Source organism: Penaeus japonicus, unplaced genomic scaffold (genome assembly GCF_977035675.1).
Source record: "Penaeus japonicus unplaced genomic scaffold, GWHDUDI00000001_assembly GWHDUDI00000008, whole genome shotgun sequence".
Lineage (NCBI taxonomy): Eukaryota > Metazoa > Arthropoda > Malacostraca > Decapoda > Penaeidae > Penaeus > Penaeus japonicus.
The window spans coordinates 23150037-23172536 of record NW_028234410.1 but is presented as its reverse complement, the minus strand read 5'-3'; the positions used below and the strand labels follow the sequence as shown (position 1 = coordinate 23172536).

At 43.5% G+C, this 22500-nt stretch overlaps 1 protein-coding gene across 1 annotated transcript in view; it reads left to right on the top strand.

Annotated features, from left to right (window-relative positions):
* Positions 1 to 22500, top strand: part of Duox (dual oxidase) — a 156477-nt gene that overhangs the window by 12977 nt on the left and 121000 nt on the right. Inside the window, exons 2-3 of the mRNA XM_086539262.1 lie at positions 14999 to 15079; positions 22225 to 22386. Coding sequence (XP_086395388.1) covers positions 14999 to 15079; positions 22225 to 22386 — 243 coding nt within the window. The remainder of the gene's footprint in view (positions 1 to 14998; positions 15080 to 22224; positions 22387 to 22500) is intronic.

Genomic DNA, 22500 nt, shown 5'->3' with positions numbered 1-22500 from the left:
TGGGTGAACTCTTTTTTTGGGGGTCTCGTCTGCCTTTATTAAACTCTTGTTTTCTATTGTTTCTCTTTTATTTTTCTTCTTTTCTTCTTCCTCCTTTCTTTGTTTTTTTTTCTTTTCTTTTCTCCTTCTCTAGTTCTGTGTCTGATGCTCTGTCAAATTCTCTCTCTCTACCTCCTTCCCTCACCTTCTCCCTCTCCCTCTCCTCTTCTTCCTCCTCCTCCTCCTCCTCCTCCTCCTCCTCCTCCTCCTCCTCCTCCTCCTCCTCCTCCTCCTCCTCCTCCTCCTCCTCCCTTTCCCTCTCCTCCTCCTCCTCCCTTTCCCTCTCCTCCTCCCTTTCCCTCTCCTCCTCCCTCTCCCTCTCCCTCTCCCTCTCCCTCTCCCTCTCCCTCTCCCTCTCCCTCTCCCTCTCCCTCTCCCTCTCCCTCTCCCTCTCCCTCTCCCCTCCATAATAAGCATACAAATACAGAAGACTTCTTCTGACGGCTGAGACGAGAGAAGCGTAGCTATTCCGGCGAGAGTTTGCCTCACATCATCTTTAGATTTCGATTGCGCTCTTAAAGCCTCCTTCGTAATAGGCGAGCGTTTGAAGCAGAGAATTTTACAAGACTGATAGTTTTAATCGGGTGAAGCTCCCCCCCCTCTCACTCCTACACCTACCCTCCCCGCCCCACCCCGAATCTTGTCTCGCGAGAACACACATAGCGAAAGTGGTCGAGCTGGTTAAAGAAAAAAAATGCGGGTGTCAGCTGATGCTTAATTAATGTACGAGTAGTAAACACACACACACACGCAACTCACTCCTTCTCTCTCTCTCTCTCTCTCTCTCTCTCTCTCTCTCTCTCTCTCTCTCTCTCTCTCTCTCTCTCTCTCTCTCTCTTTCTCTCTTCTCTCTCTCTCTCTCTCTCTTTCTCTCTCTCTCTCTCTCTCTCTCTCTCTCTCTCTCTCTCTCTCTCTCTCTCTCTCTCTCTCTCTCTCTCTCTCTCTCTCTCTCTTTCTCTCTTTCTCTCTTTCTCTCTCTCCCTCCCTCCCTTCCTCCCTCCCACTCCCACTCCCACTCCCACTCACTCTCATTCTCCCCTCCCTCTCTCCTCTCCCTCTCCCTCTCCCTCCTCCTCCCCCTCCCCCATCCCTCCCTCTCTCCTTCCCTCCCTCCTTCCCTCCCACCTTTTCCTCTCTCTCACCTTCTCTTCCCTCTTACCTTCTCCTCCCTCTTCCATTCCCTCTCACTCTGAGTGTGAGTGTGTGTCTCGAGCCAGCTCAATTTTCACACGTGAAGGCGCCCATCTGTCTGCTTAGAGGAGTGTCAGTCGACGCGTGATTTGGCAACGGAGAGTGGTCGAAAGAAACGGTATCGTGGGAACTCAGAAATTGGGGGAGAGGGAGAGGGAGAGGGAGAGGGAGAGGGCGAGGGAGAGGGAGAGAGGGAGAGAGAGAGAGAGAGAGAGAGGGAGAGAGAGAGAGAGAGAGAGAGAGAGAGAGAGAGAGAGAGAGAGAGAGAGAGAGAGAGAGAGAGAGAGAGAGAGAGAAGAGAAGAAAAGAGAAGAGGATTAGAAAGAGAGAGAGAAGATAAAAGAGTAAGAGATAAAAAAGGAAGAGAAACTGATCATGGAAGTAAGAAAACGGTAAAGAGTAACAAAGAAGAAAATGAAGTCAGGAGATGAAAACAAGGCCTTCACTTTTTCTTCATGAGAAGAGCGTCATTCGCCTTCTGCTGTTTTGTCCTGTTTAACGGTTTTTTTCTCCTTCTTTTACAAGGAAACTTCAGGATATTTAAGGATGTCGTTTGTCGTTCTTAGGAGAGGAGGTAGTGGTATTAATGATGGGATGTCAAATGATATTGATTATTTTAGATAAGGTAGTTATTATGGTGATGATACTAAGGAAAATAAAATTTGCTGCAAATGAAAGCAGACATGTTTTATTAATGTGTCATGTGTACGTCTACGTGTACTCCCGTCTGTGTGTATAAGTGACTCCGTGTCTATGTATGATGTGAGATTTAGGAACACGTAATTTCGTAATCATTTGTGTGTATACTGTATATCGTAAATATATCCCGAAATACCTTTTTTATTTTTATTTTTTGCGTGATTTTCTGGTCCTTTTACCATTTAGCGAGAAGGTATAGACAACTGTACCGAACAGCGCACGTTAGTCAGTCAGACAGATAGGATGCCTGCATATTGTGGCGTGTTCAGTTTGTGAATGTAGAGATGGGAGACTTTACTGCGGTGGAGTTCTTGTCTCAAAAGCAGATGTATTTTGCATTAATATTTTCCCCCAAACGGTAAATGGATATATTTTCGAGTTGTAAGCTTGCTCCATGTACGTGCTTGTTATAAGTAACATATTTGCCCATGTCTGGATCATCGATCATCTGTAAAGTTGATCAAAGATCATGTTCATGATGACGGTTAGAAGTGACAAAAAAGGTGGATTTGCCATAACCGCGTGCTAGGCTAATCATGCATGAGTTTCCTCGGCGTTGACTCGACATTAAACCTCTCAAGTGAAAGAACGGATAAAGGTGTCACTGCAATCATGATCCTGTCTCTCGGTGAAGGGAATTAGACTTTTAGTTCGCAGTGGATTTTTTGGGGAAATTCACTCTTGATTCACGCTTGATCATTTTTTATAATGGTGGACAGATAAGTAAGGAATTAAGGAGGTAGGTGAAGAGGTGGATAATCAGGAGGAGAGGAAAAAGCAGGTGTACAAAGCAGATGAAGACATAACGGCATAACTGTTTGTATGCGTTGTATTTAAATTGTCAAATTCCTGGTAATTGCTCGTGCAGAAGCTGATGTTCGTTATATTTACCTACGTGTTTCTTCTGTGTAAGTATGAATAGACCTTATTGTATTCTGTTGTATTATAATGTTCTCATGAATGCGTGAATACAAGTTATACTCCGAAGAGTGGGTGTGTGCTCAAGTGACAAACATGCATTCTCTCTAGGGCGTGGGCACACTTTAGGAGAGCGCATAAACTAGTCTGGATGTTGTATTTTATGTCAAATATCCATCATTCATCGCCTCTCATTCTTTTTGAATAATGCGGAAAAGACATTGAGTCATAAGTGATGGAATTCGGGACAAGAAACTATATCAAGAATTCGTCTTATCTTGGCATCGACATCTTTTGAATGAGAATTTGGCCTTTTGTGTGCGGGAGAAAGAGAAAATTTATGTGTGGGTATCTCCACGTGTATTGTATGTTTTTTTTATGAATTTGTGTGTGTGAATCTCGTAAATTTGATAATTGTTTTGATTAATTAATTCTGATAAATAATTCATGCTACAGTTGAGCGTCGCATTGCCATGTCGAAAACCTGCCAGCACCCTCACATTTTTGAGCTGTTCCATGCGCTTCCGTAAATGTCACATTAGCAAATAAGGTCAAAGTTTCTCCTAAAAAGGTCCAGACACAGAAACATGTTGACATAGGTGGCGTGGGAACGAGGGTAATTGAGAGAGAGAGAGAGAGAGAGAGAGAGAGAGAGAGAGAGAGAGAGAGAGAGAGAGAGAGAGAGAGAGAGAGAGAGAGAGAGAGAGAGAGAGAGAGTGGTCAAGTTGCAAAAAGGCAGGCAAACATGCGTGCCATTTCGCCATAAGGAGAGAGAGAGAGAGAGAGAGAGAGAGAGAGAGAGAGAGAGAGAGAGAGAGAGAGAGAGAGAGAGAGAGAGAGAGAGAGAGAGGTCAAGTTGCAAAAAGGAAGGCAAACATGCGTGCCATTTCGCCATAAGGACAGGATTGTCGGCGCTGGGCTCTTCGTCTCGTATGGCTGTCACTCTCGTATCTAAAAAAGTGAAAGTGTGGGTCCGGAACGGAGGAATTCCGCTCGGGCGTCGGTCTTCGTCGGCCATCGCTCTTGTAAGGCGGAATTCTTGTACTTACGTGATGGCGTTCGTGAATAACTTCTTAATCCCGGTCTATCGATTCTCTTTTCTCACATTGTTTCCCTTTTTAGCTCTCTTTAACCTTTTCTAACCCCTTTTAGCCTCTCCCGTTCTTCCCTCTTTCCCCCTTCTCCTTCTCCTCCCCTTCCCCTTCCTCTTCCCCTTTCTCCCCCTTCATCCCATCCTTCTTTTGCCATCTCTCCTCCCCTCTTCGCCCCTCCCGCTTCCTCCCCTTCACCCCCATCCTTCTCTTCCCTTCTCTCCTCCCCTCTTCGCCCCTCCCTCTTCCTCCCCTTCACCTACGGCTCGTCACCTCTTAGCTCCCCTTCCCCCGCCCTCTCCCCATCCACCTTCCACCTTCCCCATTGCACATTTCCACATTTCCCCTCCCCATTCACATTACCCCCACCCCCATCCACCTGTCCTTCCTAATCCACCTCCCTCATCCACCTCCCTCATCCACCTTCCCTCTCCGCCATTCCGCTTTTCCTCTCCCTCATCCTCCCCCACTGCATCCCCCTCCCCCTCCCCCTATCCCCCCTTCCCCACCATCTTTAAAAGACTCTAGCACTGATTTGCATTTCGACGCACGCGTTTTGTTTTGGTCTCTCGCCCGTTGTCAGAGATGCTAATGGTTGCCTAATGGAGTAGCTGATGGGAGAGAGCGGGAGTGGGAGGGGGGGTAGGGGTGCGGGAGGGACGGGTTGGATATTGGGGTACAAGAGGGAAGGGGTGGGTGTAAGGGTACAGGAGGGAGGTGATGGGTGTAAGGGTACAGGAGGGAGGGGGTGGGTGTGGGGGTATAGGGAGCAAGGGAGGGGTTGGGTGTGGGGGTACAGGAGGAGAGGGGGTGGGGGTGGGGGTTGGGGTTGGGGTACAGGAGGAGAGGGGGTGGGGGTGGGGTACAAGGGGGAGGGGATGGTAATGGGGTACATTAGGAAAGGTTTGAGTATGAGGGTGCGGGAGGGGTGTAGGTATGATGGTACACGAGAGGGGTTATGGGGTAGATATGAAAAGCATGTTGCATGTTTTCTTTTTCTTCTTCTTCTTCTTCTTCTTCTTCTTCTTGCGCTTCTAGTCTCCATGGTGTCTAACTTAATTTTCTTCTTAGATTTCTTGTTTCTCTTTTTTTCCTTTCTCTCTTATCTTTCCTTACTTGCACATTCTTGACGCACTAAAAAAATCCCCCCCCCCCCTCCGTGTCATGAGTAAAAACGTTTGGAAGATCGGGCAGTAGATAATCGCATTAACCAGGCATGAAAAACGAGATTGTTTGCATAGTTAACTGTCTTCCACATCCCCATCCCTTCCCCTCTTTACTTCCCTCCCCTTCTCTGTCTTCCTCCCTTCTTCATTTCTTATCTTTCTACCTCTTCTCTCCCCCAGTCTTTCTCCTTTTGTCCCTCTTTCCTTCACTTTTCCCCTCCTCCTCCCTGTCTTCCTCCCTCCTGCACCTCTCATATCTATTTCTACCCTTTCCTTCCTCCCTCCCTTCTCTTCTATTTATCTCTTTTGCTCCTCTTACTCCTCCCCTTCACCTATCTTTCTCCCTCCTCCCCCTCTCTATTCCTACCTCTTCCACCTCTCTCCCTCCCCTTCTCCTTTCCCTCCCTTTCCCCTCCCCTTACCCTTCCGCCTCCCTCTCCTCTCTTTTTCTTCTCTCAACTTTTTCTCTCCCTCTATCTTTTCCCCTATCTGCCATCCTCCTCCCTTCATCCCTCTACCGACCTCCAACTTCCCTCCCCCTTTCCCTATTCCCCCTTCCTCCCACCTCTTGTCTATCACCACCCTTCTCCCTCCTCCTTCCTCCTTCCTCCCTCTTTCCTTGCTTCCCTCCCTCCCTATCTCCCTATCTCCCTCCCCTGCCATGACCGAAGCTTCCAGACCCAGCTCTAATCTGCGAGCGAATCGACATCCTTGATTCCGCAGCGTGTGTGTGTGTGTGTGTGAGTGCATGCTAGGTCACGTGACGAGTATCGCAACGAGAAATCATACTGTGCACTTTCTCCCGCCCCGACCTGGCTCTGCCGTGTTAAACGTGAGGGATTTTAAAGACCTCCCATCATATATATTTTTTTTTCATATTGTTTTCCTTATGAAATTATTTTATTTCTCTTAGATGTCATTATTGTCGTATTGCTGTTAATATTGTTGTTATCATAGTTATTATTGGTAATGGTAATAGAAATAAAAGTAATAATGATTATTTCTCTTCTCATTTTTTCAAGATCGGTTTCTCTTGTTTTGATCCCCCCCCCCCCCCGACAACTTGTTGCCTTTCATTCCTGTGTGTCATTGGATGATTCACACCTTCGTCGCTTGTGCCAGGAGTAGTGACAGCGTATAACAATCACCGGCTGACACAATGAGCAGTTAATCTGATGCGACGCGCTGGGTGCGGATAACCGCGGGAAAATGCGGTAAAACGCGGTGACTTGCAAGGGAGCGAGCGCGCATTTTCTTGCGAAAAGACTCGTTCCTCGGCCGTAAAGATTGCATGGCGTCTGGCCTTGACTAAACGGAGGTTTCTCAGAAGAAAAGATTGTGGCGGTTAATGCATATTAATTCCGACCATTTTCTTGGCTCTGATAGGCATTGTTTGATTTTTTTGTCTTCGTGTGGGTATTGTTCTCCCACGGGTGTGTCGCCTTATGGCGGAGGTGCGATTTTTTTTTCGTCCTCGCTCTCCCAGCTCTTACTTTCGTCCTTTCCTCAATTCTCTCTTCTCCCCTCTCCTCTCCTTTCCTCCCATCTCCTCTCCTATCGTATACTTCCCTCCCCCCCTTTACCACCCTTCTCCCCGTTTCCCCTCCCTCTCCCTCTCTCCCATTGCCCCACCACTCCTCCTTCCCCTCCCAACCCTTCTCCCCTCTCTCCCCTTTTGCTTCTTTCCTTTTCCCTCTCCATCCTTCTCCCCATCTCCCCTCCCCTTCACCCATCTACCCCCCCTTTTTTATACCACGGTCCCAAGCACCCCCCTCCCCGCCTCTGTTTGGGTTTGAAAAAAGGTGCAAAAAGCTCACTTCACTCGACGGGCTTACAAGGCACTTTCTGGATGACCTTTTTCCAGGAGTAACGGTGACCCTGTCTGTCCTCCTTTCTTCACTCCCTTCTTCATCGGTCCTTCACATCTCTCCTCTCTTCCATGCATACTTTGCCTTTTCTTTCATTCCCTTCCTTTCTCTTCTCTTCACTTCTTACCCTTGCTATATAGCTAAAAAAAACATATCTATCTCTCTCTATCCATATCTCTATATATACATATGTGTGTGTGTATATATATATATATATATATATATATATATATATATATATATATATATATATATAGAGAGAGAGAGAGAGAGAGAGAGAGAGAGATGATACATATAGATATAGATATAGATTATGTGTGTGTGTGTACATGTATGTATGTATTTATGTGTATGTGCATGCAATGCATTTATTGCTGTATCCTCTCTTTACTCTCCTTTCCTTCTCTTTTCCCTGCCCCTCCCCTCCCCCTCTCCGTCAAAATGCCGATTCATGCTACCCTAGTTTTTTTTTTCTTCGACTTCTCTGAGATTTTTTTTTTGACATTTGTAGTTCTCTCGCTCGTTGATTAGTCATTTTATCGTCTTACTATGGCCCATATTTCTTCCCCATTCTGCTCCAGGTCTCATTCGTTTCCTTGTTTATGGTTTGCTGCTTATTTCTGTTTTTTTGTTTTTTTTTCTTTTTTTTTCTTTTTTGTCGCATTCATTCTTTTCGAATTTGTATCGTCGTTTTTTTTTTTTATTATCTAGGTGTGTTCTTTATCTGTTTGTCTATTTATTTGTTTTTCATACGCGTTTCTTCATATTCGTCTTAGTGCTATCTACTTATATCACGTGTTATTTATTTATTGGATGTCTGTCTGTTTCTGTCAGTTTCTCTGTGTGTGTGTCTGTCTGTCTGTCTCTCTGCCTCATGTATTGGTCTCTTTCTTTATCAATCTACCAGTTTTTTTTTCTTCTTTGATTTTTATCGTCTGTATTTTTTGTTTTTATTGTTCTTTCTCTTTTAACCTCGGATTCTCAATTCTTCCTCTTCCGGGTTCTATTGTTTTATTGTTTTATTTTTTATTATTATTATTGTTTTTTTTTTGTATGTGCGTTTATGTATATATATATATATATATATATATATATATATATATATATATATATATATTGTATTAGGAATGAGGGACGAAAAAGAAGATGGAATGGTAGAAGAGAAACAGAAATGAAAGAGAAGAAATGAGGCAATGGTAGATGTAACACAGTTGCTGTTTTTTATCATTTATTTACATGTATAAACGTAACAATTACTCGCGAACATAACATTTATAAACATTTATTAACAGCTTATGTTTGCATTTTGATATATAGTGATAGTATGTAGATTAGTATCAGAAATATGTTAAAGAAATATATCTGTATATGTATATATAGACACACACACGCACACGCACACGCACACACACACACACACACACACACACACACACACACACACACACACACGCACACGCACACACACACGCACACGCACACGCACACACACACACACACACACACACACACGCACACGCACACGCACACGCACACGCACACGCACACGCACACGCACACGCACACACACACACACACACACACACACACACACACACACACACACACACACACACACACACATTGTCCGGGATAAGGACCGGTGTGGGAATGTCTGCCTATATTTAGAAGTATCTGTAATTGTAGTCAGTGTGAGATAATAACTGAGGTAATTATAGTTAGTTCTAAATATGAATGGAGAGAGACAGAGCTGCAGTTAGGACGAAAAGAATATTAAGGCCTGAGTTAAAGAAAAGCAAGGGAGATAAGAACTAAGATTAGAATTGCAGTTAGTGAGATATGAAGAGAGATAATTGCCGCGTTAAGGACGAAACTGCAGTTACTGTGTCCCGGGGTTTCTTCGCGCTGGAGTTGCCGCTTAGCCCAATTAACCGCAATTTTCCGCGGTTTCTGCACATTGTCGAGTTCTTGATGGAGGGAGGTATTGGGGGGAGGGGTAGTATGCAAGGCCATGGCGATTTAGTCTTCATCTCATGGCCTATTTTCTTCACTCCCCCCCTCCCCTCCAGTCGTCCCCTGACTCCATCTAGTCTTCCCCTCACTCCTCTCTTCCCTCTTTCTTCCTCCCATTTCAAGCCCCTTTCTTGTCTTCTCCCCTTCCCCATTCCTCTCTCCTTCCACTCCTTAGTTTTCCATCTGCTTGTTTCTCTATTTGGGGTCAAAATGGGTTGGCGTATTATGTTGTGTTTGGACGCGGGGAGGGGGGGAGTGATGTGTGGGGTTAGGAAGAGGGGGGGGGGGTGGAACGAGAGGTAAGAAACAGAGGTCGGCGTGCAGTGTTGGGACAGGGAGGTTGGGAAGAAGCTGTTAGGAATGGGGATTATACGGTGCATGGGTTGAGTCTGTGGGTTTGGTGCACCTCAGGCATCCTTTGTTCATCTAGAAGGTGGAAAAGGGTGGCTAGTGGGCGGGGAAGGGAGCTAGGGAGGAGAGGGGGTAGGAGTAATGGGGGGGGGGGTTAAAAGAATGTGGCAGGCGATTGGGGAATCGGCATTGCGTGACTCAGCATGATCTCGGAGCCATCAGGAGAGCCTGTCTATGTAGCCTGGATAGCCACCCACCTGTCAGCTAGTCACGGGTGGGCGGACGGGCGGGCGGCCGCGAGATCGACGTCTAATCAACTCGCTATAATGTTGAATGTGTCGGTTAATTCCTTCCTTCCGGTGATGGGTGTTGCGTTTTTGTTTTATTTTTTCATTTTATTTTGTATTCATTTACTTCAATATTTTGAACTGAAAATCGCTTAGTCAGTGTGACTTACCGGGATAACAAAGGAGACGGGAAAGGGATAGAATTTTTTATTTATTATTTATTTTTTTTTTGCCTAGGTTAGGATATCCTTCTTTTGATCTGGATATTTTTTCTGTGGATTCGGTTCTTTGTGGTTGCTTCGTGAGTCGATTTTTTTTTGGTTGATTCGTGCATTCAGTCAAGGAAAAGTAAATAAAAAAAGGTTAAACTACTAACAAGAGAAACCACGAGGAAAACCAAGGTGGAAAAATGATAAACACCAAAGCAAAACCGGGGAAAGAGTAGGGAAATATTCTACCAAGAGAGGAAAGTGAGTGAAAGAGAAAATAATACGTAAGGGCTTTCGAAAGCGAGAAGGAGAACGGAAAATCGCCCGGTCAGTGTGACTCGCTGAGATAACGAAGGTGGCGGGAAAGTGATAGAATGATAGGCCGTATTTCCATTTTTTTTTCTTTTTTTTTCTCTTTCTGCCTCTTTCCTTCTTTTATTTTTATTTGTTTGCATATTTTAGGATATATTCCTTTTGATTCGAATGTTGACGGCGCTTCCTCTTGAGGTAATTTGATTAAAAAGAAGGAAAAGTTGGTATGAGTGAGTGAGTGAGTGAGTGTTAGAGAGATAGAGAGAGAGCGGAGACAGTAGTATGATAACAAGAAAGCAAGTAAGGACGACGGTGGCTTGGGTTCTCGATTCAAATTGACCCTTAAGAACATAGATGCGAGGAGGCACGAATACTGCAAGGTCTCTATCAAGGCTGAGCGAGTGTGCACGAAGGGAAGCTGCGGTTTGGAAGAGATGAAGTGCCTTCGATTTTTTTGTTCTTCCTTTTGTTTTCCTGTCTTTCTTCCACGGAAGGATTAAGGTGGGGATGAGGGTGTTACTTCATCCTTTTCAGATGTAACCACTTGTCTCTCTTTTTCTTCTTTTTCTCTCTTTCCCTCTCCTCCCCCTCCCCCTCCCCCTCCCCCACCTTCTCCCCCCTCCCCCTCCTCCCTCACCGCATCCTCCGCATCCTCCTCCTCCTCCTCCGCATCCTCGTCCTCGTACTCCTCCTCCTTCTCCTCCTCCTTCACATCCTCCTCCTGCACATCCTCCTCCTCCTCCACTTTCTCGTCCTCCTCCTCCTCCTTCTCCACATCCTCGCCCTCGTCCCCCTCCTCCACATCCTCCTCCTCCTCCTCCTCCCCTCCACCTCCACCTCCAACCCCTTTCACCTGTCACTTTGTTTGGCCTCTTGTTTAGTCCGTGGTCGGTGCTGATGCCTCGCTCAAGTATACCTGTTATTATCTGTAAACGTTGCTGTCATCATCTGCATATTTAGCTGTTCTTCTGTCTCGATACTAGTGTTTAGTGCGCGTCTGATCGAGCAAACAACTGCTGCTGCTGCTGAGGGTTATGTTCGGTTATGGATGTCAGTTGCTCTCTCTGTCTCTCTCTGGCTGTGTCTGCATCTGTCTCTCTCTGGCTGTGTCTGCATCTGTCTCTCTCTGGCTGTGTCTGCATCTGTCTCTCTCTGGCTGTGTCTGCATCTGTCTCTCTCTGGCTGTCTGCATCTGTCTCTCTTTCTCTATTTCCTCTTTTTCTCTCTTTGTCTCTCTCTCTCTCTCTCTCTCTCTCTCTCTCTCTCTCTCTCTCTCTCTCTCTCTCTCTCTCTCTCTCTCTCTCTCTCTCTCTCTCTCTCTCTCTCTGTCTCTTCGTTATTTTCTTCTCTTTCTCAATAACCAAATGAACAGACCAAGAAAAGCATGACTTATAGTTACGAGAGAAAATAACAAGGGTAAGTAAGGATTAATTATTAGGTAATCATTTAATAGGACGTAGAACAATATGCTTGAGTGAATTTGTGGGTGAATAAAGGAAGGGTGGTTTAAGAGAACAGGGGGGGGGGGGGTAACGTAAATTGGTGAATAAGTCTATTGAATGGTAGTTGAGTGGGTAGATAGGTGATGAGGTAATGACTAATGACAATGATACTCATTATGATAATGGAGATTATGATTATGAAATGATGATAATGAAAATTATGCTTATGAAGACAATAAAAATTATGATTTTGATGATGAAAATGGTGATTATGATGATGATTATAATGATAATTGTGATGATGACAGTGATAATGGTATGGTGATGATAATAATAATGCTCATTATGATTATAGCCATCATAATGATAATAGTGATAGCAATAACAACAGCAATACTATATCACATAAACAAATACATCTTCCAAGCTGCACAAGAGACTGCATAATGAAAAAAAAAAAAAAAATCAAGTGAATTGAATGAGATCAGACCTTCTAGACGAAGAAGGTAGACGCCCCTTCCTTGCAAGGTAAAACAAGGTCGGCCTATACGGGCAAGGGAAAGGGTGATCTTATATAATGACATGAGGATTATGAAGTGGGACTGATAGATGTACAGAGATAAGTGAATAGGTTTATTGTGTTGATCGAGTAGGCCTATATGAAGATAGTTTTTTTGGGTATGAGGTTTATTGGTTGATGTGCCAATGTGTAGTGTGGAGGTTTGTGAAATGGAAGGTAATTTGTTGGTGAAGGAGAGAGTAATGGAGTGAGGAGTATGGTCGATTGGTGGAGTATGTGAGGGTATTTGAGAGCATGGTGGAGGTGAGGGAGTGTTAGGGATTGGTAGGGAATTAGGAATTTTGAGAAAGTAAAGAGATAAGGGAGTATGGGGAGTTGCATTATGAGGGAGTTTGATAACACGATGGAGTGAGGGAGTATGAAGGATTGGTAGAACATGATGGACTACGAGAGAGAGAGAGTAATAGGATGAGGGAGTGCCAGAGCAGATGTTGGATTATGAGGGAGTTTGGTAGCGTAACAGAGTGGGGAGCATGAACGTGAGGGAATGTAAGAGATTTAAGGAGCTTGAAGTATGAATTATGACTTGTGAAGCATTAGGCCTATGAAGGAGTGATGGATGTGAAGGAGTCGGAGCGAGTGAAGGGTGCGAAGGAGGATTTTAAGGATGGAGTCTTTTTCGGTGATGGAGCGTGAAAATGGGCTTAAGGGATTAAAGAAAGGTAAGCCTATGAGTCCGGGTTATGGTATGAAGGAGTGATGGTATGTAAGGTGGTGTTGATGTGTGAGGGAGAGCATGAGAAAAGAGGGAGTATGAGGGAAATTATTATTAGAAGGAGAGGGAGAGGAGAGGGAGAGGGAAAGGAAAAGGGAAAGGGAGAGGGAGAAGAAGGAGGAGAAGAAGGGAGAGCGAGCGAGAGTGAGCGATTCGAAAAGCGTTTACCCGAAGAGCATCCGGGCGTCCTCGTGCCTCTTGACTCCGACGGAAAGGCCGAGCGAAGAGCCATCCATAACCTCTTTACTTTCCAACGCAAATTTGCATGTAATGATACGCTCGCCATGTGCCGTAACTCATCACCCTTTGCGATTAGGAGCCCCATGACCCCCTACCCATACATCCTCACCCATTCATCCCTGCCCTTACCCATACCCCCATGCCCATTTACCCTTGCCTTTCCCCTCACCCATTCATCCTTCCCCTCCCCTCCCCTCCCCTCCCCTCACCCCTTGAACCCTCCCTTCCCCTCATTCCTTTCGCCCTTACCCTCCCCTCCCTTCACTCCTGTAATGGTAGCGTCTCGCAGATTCTCGCAGGTTCTCGATGGTGTCTGGCGGAATACGGTCTATTACGCAGCCTCGTTAGCGGAGGGTGAGATGAGAGAGAGAATGTGTGTGTGTGTGTGTGTGTGTGTATGTGTATGTGTATGTGTATGTGTATGTGTATGTGTATGTGTATGTGTATGTGTATGTGTATATATATGTGTATGTGTATGTGTGTGTGTGTGTGTGTATGAGAGAGAGAGAGAGAGAGAGAGAGAGAGAGAGAGAGAGAGAGAGAGAGAAAGAGGATGAATAGGATTTAGTGGATAGGCTTGGATAAATGAGGGTGGATGAAAATACCATTCAGTAAGTAGGGTAGGGTAAATGGGGTCGAATGAAGAGAATTGTGAGAGATAGGATTGTTTGAATAGGATTAGATAAAAAAAAAAGTTCGAACAAGACTCCGAAGGTTGCTCAAGATCCCGAGAAAGTTCACGGGGCAATTGTTAATTATCTACCCGGCGGTTCCTTTGGGGGTGGGAGGGGGAGGGGGAGAGGGAGAGGGAAGGAACAGATAAACAAACAATAAAGTGGGTATAACGGGAAAGGGTAGGAGAAGGTGGAGGGGAGAGAGGCACGGAAGAGGGGAAGGGAAATAAGATGAGGGATAGGAGCAAGGGAAAGGGGTAGGGGAAGGAGGAGGGAGGAAATCAAGGGGAGGGCGAAGGTGGAGGAGGAGGAGAGGGGAGAGGGGAGAGGGCAAAGACGAGTGGTAAGGAGAGGAGGAATGAGGGGGGGGAAGAGGAGGAATGAAGGTGCCTTGATGATGGAAATGTGGCATTTGTAACTTTCATTCTGTCGCTCGTGGTCGTCTCTCAGGCTAATGGCTGGCATCTCATTTTGCGCATTCCCTCTCGTTTTTGTTTGTTTTGTACGGTATCATTTACTCAAAATAGCGTCGATACTGGCAGCTCTTATTATTGTTACCATTGTAATTATTTCGTTAATTCATTGGTCAGTATGTTTTAGTTTTTCTTCGTTTCTTTTCTATGTGGATTTGTATTTCTCTGTGGTGTTTTGATATGTTTAATCACTCTGTGTAAAACAGCTGTTAGACTGAAAATATTATGTACCGTTTTCGTTTGATTACTATTATCATTATTCATCATATGATAATATGTAATTAATTTATAGACCTCCCAGAGAGCTTCTTATAAAAAGTCAAAGCTCAATCTCATGTTTATATATTTCATTAGATATATGAAAAACGTTTTGTGCTTTTTCCTATTGTTAATATGAAATCTATGTTATGGTAATGATAATTTTTGTGGAATTCTAAGAAACCTTTTTATGAAACGTTGAAATTCATTCTCATATTCAAAGTTTTTTCCTTGTCAAACATTTCTCTCTATTCCTGTAATAATTGCTATCACTCCCTCATATTCTCTCAGTCTCATTTCCTTTCCCTTTCAATTTCCAGTATTCTCGTACTTCAACACAACTTTGTATTCCATACTCTTTTCATACCTATCTACCTATCAGCCTAATCCTCCACCGGCATAGACACTGGTCTATTCATCAATTCAACATGTAGTGTGTATATATAAATCACGCTTCCCTTTATCTTTACAGATATCCCGGAGAGCTACATCGAGAAACAGCGCTACGATGGCTGGTACAACAACCTCGCCCACCCTGCCTGGGGCTCCGTTGGTGAGTAGTAGTTCTTCTCTGTGGTTCTCGAGGGTGAACCGCTTTCCTTTTGCCTCTTGATAAAGTCGTTAAAAGTGAGAGTGGTTTGATGCCGGAAGTTCATGGAGTCTTATTGGGTAGCTGGAAATGGCGGTTTGTTGCTTACATTATGGATTTTTTTTATAGCATCATCAGGAAAGTGGCTGTTTGGCTTTAGTTTTGGGAATTAGTGGGTCCTTGAACACGGATGGTTCTAAGAGAAGCTGCTAATTGTCCTGGGTCCTAGGAAAACCAGATGGTTGTCCTAGTTACTGAGAGAGCCGCTGATTGGATTGTAAGAGAGCCAACGGAATAACTCTGGGCCAGTTGGCCATTACCATTGCAAGAGACAGATCGTTGCCCTGAGTGCTAAGAGTGCCAGCGGATGCAACAGAAGCATCTGGCCTCCCCATGTCGCAGAGGGCAAGTTGGGAACTCCGGAGCCAGTCCAGGTGAAGCGACCTTGCAAAAATCCCCGTGAGAAAAAAAAAATTAAGATACACAGCTGAGTAAGGATGATGCAGATGCTGGATCCAAAGGAGGCTGGTTTTACAAAGGAATCTTACCTGTTGTGTCCAAGGATGTCCGCCTTTGTTTGGACTGTATAGATACACGCGTAAAGAACAAACGCCCCCACGACACGCACATGCACTCCAAGATATAATGTAACGTCCTGATGGTTACGTATGTTTATGGTGTTTGCCAATTTACTGTTGTGGGGTTGTACGTCATTCCATTGGTCACTTATGTTTGCGTGTATAAAAGTCAGTTATTTAAACAGTAAACTTGCAATAAAATAAAAGAATTCGGAAGTAATTATTCAGAACCTCCCTGTAAGAATGCCGTAATATAATGATAGTGTTGATAATCTTCATACTGAATGTGAATAAAAAGTAATTACCCCACCACCATTGTTACGCAACAGATACAGAAATATGACACTTAAATAGGCCAGGTGTGAAAACTATTATTATTCACAGACAATACTAAATGGTATAAATATTCATTGTACCTATTAATCTTCACGGCAACTGGGCTGCAAGTGGCGGCCATGAGGGAGAGCATCCTTCATGGTTTCTTCATGCGATTAACACGAAGATTTACACGTGAAAGCACACCTCTCCCCACACATTAAACAAAACAAGGACGGTCAAACACAGGGACAAACAAAAACGATCTCTTGCACTAATAAGTACGCACACAAAAGCACACACGCTCAATAAAAAAAAGAGAGAGAAAAAAAAACACCCACAAACAAACACACGGAAGCAGTCACACACGCTAAAAAATCGCAAACATTAACAAACCCAGACACCTCGTCATCAAACCAACAGACGCGGATTGTAAAACTACGATTATCCGAGCAATATCGGTTTATATGCAAGACAACTACGATATTTATGTGCAGTACCTTTGTTGCAAAAGAATGGTACGTACTGCATAGTTAAAACCTGATAGGCTGGTGAGCTATGCAAATGAAGGTCGAGTGACTTGTTGCAATGCTCTTGTATCTCTCGTAGCAAAATGTAGGGCCCTTGTATACTTTTCGAATTGGGAGATTCTGCTTGCGTTGGCTTACCCACTTGTTTACTTATTAAAGCTTAGTTTAGCAAATTTTAGCTCGCCCCGTCTTCCTGGTACGGAGAGTGGTTTGTCTCCGGGTTATGTGGCCCGTGCGGTGTGAACGAGCTCCTGGTCTCCCGGTCACAGGGCTTGGTTTAGAAATTTGATTTTAGTGGCACTCCCTCACTGTCTGTGTGTATGTTTGTTTGTTCGTCTCTCTCTCTCTCTCTCTCTCTCTCTCTCTCTCTCTCTCTCTCTCTCTCTCTCTCTCTCTCTCTCTCTCTCTCTCTCTCTCTCTCTCTCTCTTTCTCTCTCTCTCTCTCTCTCTCTCTCTCTCTCTCTCCCCCTCCCTCCTCCCTCTCTCTCTCTCTCTCTCTCCCTCTCTCTCTCTCTCTCTCTCTCTCTCCCTCTCTCTCCTCTCTCCCCCTCCCTCTCCCTCTCCCTCTCCCTCTCCCCTCCTCCTCTCCCCTCTCCCTCTCTCCTCTCCCTCCCTCTCCCCCTCTCTCTCTCTCCCCCTCTCTCTCTCTCTCTCTCTCTCTCTCTCTCTCTCTCTCTCTCTCTCTCTCTCTCTCTCTCCCCCCCCCCCCCTCCCTCTCTCTCTCTCTCCCTCCCTCCCTCCCTCCCTCCCTCCCTCCCTCCTCCCCCCCCTTCCTCCCTCTCCCTCCTTCCTTCTTCCCTCCACCTCCCTCCTCCTTCTTCCCTCCACCTCCCTCCTCCTTCCTCCTTCTTCCCTCCACCTCCCTCCTCCTTCCTCCTTCCCTCCACCTACCTTCTTCCTTCTACTTCCCACCTCCCTCCCTCCCTCCCTCCACTCTCTCTTCTCCCTCCTTGTGCTCTATACTTTGCGCTTTGCATGCCTGATGTCTAGTAGCGTGTGCGTCTTAAAGAAGGACGGCATGGCATGTTATCAGGTAAAGTGACTGGCTGTTGATTGCGGTCTCTTGACTGGAGAAGATTGATAATCATGAGACCAAGCGAAGCCTTTTATGGCGATGATAATGTTAATTGCGATAAGACTGACTAATATCATTTATCAGCGGGGAGGCAGGCGGTAGCGGTTGGCTGTAGCGGTTGGCGGTTAAATCTTTCTCTGCAGTTTCGAGGATACTTTTTTTGATGTCGCGGCAAGTGTGCAAAGTGGTGCAATAACTGACTTCTGAGCGGTGGTGCAGAACATCACGCTGATGGTCATAAGAAGTATGGCTTGATTTTGAGGACCGCTTGTCTGATTTCTTTTTTTTAGATCCTCCTCCACTCCTCTTGTTCATTCTCCTCCTTTTTCATCTTATCCCTCCTTCGCCCTTTTCCTTCTACTCCTACTCCTCCTTCTTCTTTTTCTCCTTTTCTACGCTGAGAGAAGAAATAAACGTCCCACCTGTTAGCCACGCTCCGACTCCCTCGAAGCGAGAGGGAAGAGAAGGAAAAAAAGGAATAAGATTATCAGTTAAACGTTACTTTCAGGAAGAGAGAACGGCAGGGAAAGAAACAGAGAAAGAGACAGAAAAAGAGGGAAAGACAGAGAAAGAGGGAGAGACAGAGGGAGAGACAGAGAAAGAGGGAGAGACAGAGAAAGAGACAGAAAAAGAGGGAGAGACAGAGAAAGAGGGAGAGACAGAGAAAGAGACAGAAAAAGAGGGAGAGACAGAGAAAGAGGGAGAGACAGAGAAAGAGACAGAGAAAGAGGGAGAGACAGAAAGAGACAGAGGCCGAAGGATAAGATCAGCAGAAGCCCTGAATTCCAGGAGGCGAGAAAGAGCCGGCGATTAACTCGAGTTCGCGGTTAGCCATTGGTGCGAGTCTCCCACGCAAGAGGTGGAGTTTAGGACTTACTTGCAAGGCTCGGGGCTTCTTGCAGAGGTCGTTCCGCCTTACCAGGAACTGTGCAGGATCAGGTTGGTCTTGGTGGGTTCCGAGATGGCTTAGCTGGTGTTCATTTAAGGATTATTCTGCATTGGTTTTATTTTGTTCCACTTTATGGTTTCTGAATTCAAATCATCTAGCTAGTGGTTTATGTAGGCCTATCTTTAAATGAGGCGGAGATATTTGATTTATAAACTAGTAGACTGTATGTATGTATATATATATATATATATATATATATATATATATATATATATATATATACGGTATATATCTATATATCTATATATATATATATATATGTGTGTGTGTGTGTGTGTGTGTGTGTGTGTGTGTGTGTGTGTATGCGTATATATATATATGTATTATGTGTGGTATGTATGTATATATACATAGTATATACACTATGTATATATATGTATATATACATAGTATATACACTATGTATATATATATATGTATATATACATAGTGTATGTGTATATATACATATATATGTATGTATATATATGTATATATGTATAAATACATGTTTATATATGTATATGCATATATATATTATATATATATATACATATACAGTTTATATATGTATATGTATACATACATATATATATATTATATATATATGTATGATATGGATATACATATTTATAATGTACACACACATACACAGACACACACACACACACATATATAAAATGTATATGTATATATATATATAATGTATATATATATATATATATATATATATATATATACATTATATATACACCATATATATATGTATATATATATATTATATATGTATATATGTATATGTATGTATATATATATATGTATATATGTATATATATGTATATATATGTATATATGTATATATATGTATATATATGTATATATATTGTATATATGTATATATAATATATATGTTATATATATATGTATATATAATGATATATGATATATATGTAATATTATATGTTATATATATGTATATATATATGTATATATGTATATATATGATATATATGTATATATGTATATATATAATATATATATATATATATATATATATATATATATATATATATATATATATATATATATATATATATATATTTAGAGTCTCGATTGAAATTGGGGCAGAAAATACAGAATTCGTAAATTGTAATATATGTAATATATAATTCCACATTCAATAGGAAATGCTACACAAATTTGAGCACATTGAGAGTGAGAGTGAGAATGAAAGTGAGAGTGAGAGTGAGGTAAATAGAGAGAAAACAGACAAGAAAGATGGCGCACCCCACAACTAATGGAACAATTTCCTGAATTGCAGCGTGAGAAAAAAAGCATGTTTTGTGACGTCACAGGGAACGTGCGCTTGTTGTCATGATGATTGAATGCACGCACTTCCGGTCTCTTTGCCGAGTTTCCGCAAATATTGGTTTTATTGGGTCAAGTTGTGGCGCAGGGATGAAGGTTGATTCCCATCATTTATGTGGCATTGGAGTGTCTGTCTGTCTGTCTGTCTGTTTGCCTCCTTTCCCTTCCCGCCTACTCCCCCTCCTTTTGGGAGAGCTAGGGCAAGGACGAGGTTGAGGTTGGAGACGAGGTTAAAAGTGCAAGGTTGAAGATGAGGGCGAGGTGAAGTCAAGGTTGAGGACGAGGTCGAGGACGAGGTCGAGGTCGAGGTCGAGGACGAGGTCGAGGTTGAGGACGAGGTCGAGGTTGAGGACGAGGACGAGGCTGAGGATGAGGTCTGTGTTGAGGACGAGGACGAGGCTGAGGTCGAGGTCGAGGTTGAGGATGAGGTCGAGGTATAGGCTGAGGACGAGGTCAAGGCTAAGGTCGAGAACAAGATTAAGGTTGAGGTTGGAGTGGTATCCACCCTTGTTTGGTCGCTTGGTCTTGTGTAATTCGCTCACATCTCTCCTGCGTAAGCCAAGCATGGCGAATGGCTGAGAACACAGTGAATGTAACAGCTCAAATGGCATTAACAACTTCAGTAACAAGGGTTGACTTGTTTTGCTCACGTAAGGGTACTTTACCGATTCTTAAAAAGGGTGAAAGAAAACTTAAGTATTCCATGTAAATACACCACTGGTGCCGCCATATAAATTACTCACCGCATTAAAGATCGTATCAGGTCTACGGAAAAGAGGGTACTCGCATACTAAAATCTGTCTGTGAAAAGTTAAGTGGTAGTTGTAACTGTAGTGGGGATTGCATTATTGCTTATTTAAGGACGCATATGCATGGGGTGTAATATTTATGGATCTCCGTTCACACAAACGAGAATGAAAAAACTGATGCAATCTGCCTGTTTTAGACGAAAGTATGGTTGCATAATCTGTATTGATCTCTCGTACCTGCATACCTAAACGCTATTAAACTGCCCGTTTTGTTTCTCGTCTTCAAATCGTGTTGGTATTCGGACGTCCACTCGCTGTCACCTTAAATCGCACATGTACATTTGTCGTTTATTTTCCTCTCCCCCTCCGTATGGTTTTGAAAGCCACAAAGAGTATGAACATGTAAAAGATTGAGCTGTAAACATGCGTGTTGACGTTAGTTACGCAAAGAATTTGATGATGAGGCGTTCGAGGCATGCGGTTCTCATGCTCTACTGTAAACAACGCGCAACGCACGACGTGGTTCGAATTCTCGCCGAACTCTAAGCCAAGATGGTAATGCCAAGAATTAATAAGAAAAGCATGTCTTTTAGAGCTGAATACATTTTTAAACGAGGCCCACTGTTCCCTCTTTTTGAGGGACTTCATGCTGAAGAGAATGGCATGTTATTTTTCGATTGCATGTTTAGTTTTATGTTCTTTTGTTTAACAGCGTAAGAAGAGGATATCTCATATAAATATATATTCACACACACACACACACACACACACACACACACACACACACACACACACACACACACACACACACACACACACACACACACACACACACACACACACACACACACACACACACACACACACATATATATATATATATATATATATATATATATATATATATATACATATATATGTATATATGTATATATATACATACAAGTTGCATGGCATATCGGGATAAGTTGCCATGAGTTAGTCTTTGATCTATTTGAAGTAGGCCTATGTTGATATCCTGACCTTTACTTGAAAAATTGGACCCCTAAAGAAGTTCTACATTTTATATAAGTAATGTAATATTGATAAACTGTACTTGTATATATTGTAGCATTTGATACCCACAATGAAACCGTGGTTTCCGTAAATATCCACACTGTAGCCTATAGATTATAACGTCTCTACGCTAGTGTTTGTGCCCCTTATTATGAAGTTCGTGTTCCAGTGATGTTTGTGTTGTTCATTGACCACAGGGATTATCGCTATTAGTGTCCAAATTTCTTTGTCAAAGACACTCGAACTTTCTCTTTGTCAATTTAGGCTATCTGATTCCGATAGCTTTATCAGTTGAATAGAATTACTGCAATCGTCATACTCTTGATTGGGTGTTTACTTATTTTGCATTGTTTGTATGAAAAAAAAAAAAAAATCTGTCTATCTATATGTACTCTATCTCGATTATTCAAATATGTTTGCTTACAAAATCATAATATGTCACCTACACCATTGTAAATGATTAAATCTATCTATGTCTACGTTAACACAATCATCCTGTGTCACTTTCAGAGTCCCGTCTGACGCGGAAGACGCCGGCCAGCTACGCGGATGGCGTGTACATGCTGGCGGGGCAGGACCGGCCGTCGCCCCGCACGCTCTCGCAGGCGCTGCTCAATGGGAGCGACGGCATGGCCTCGGCACAGAACCGCACCGCCATGCTCGCCTTCTTCGGTAAGTCGGCCTTTAGGGTTTGTTGGGTTTGTGAATGTGTGTGATTGGTAGCGGGTGTTCAGAGGTTTATTTTTATTTGCTTGTGAGATAAATGGTGGTAGGTAGATAGACCTT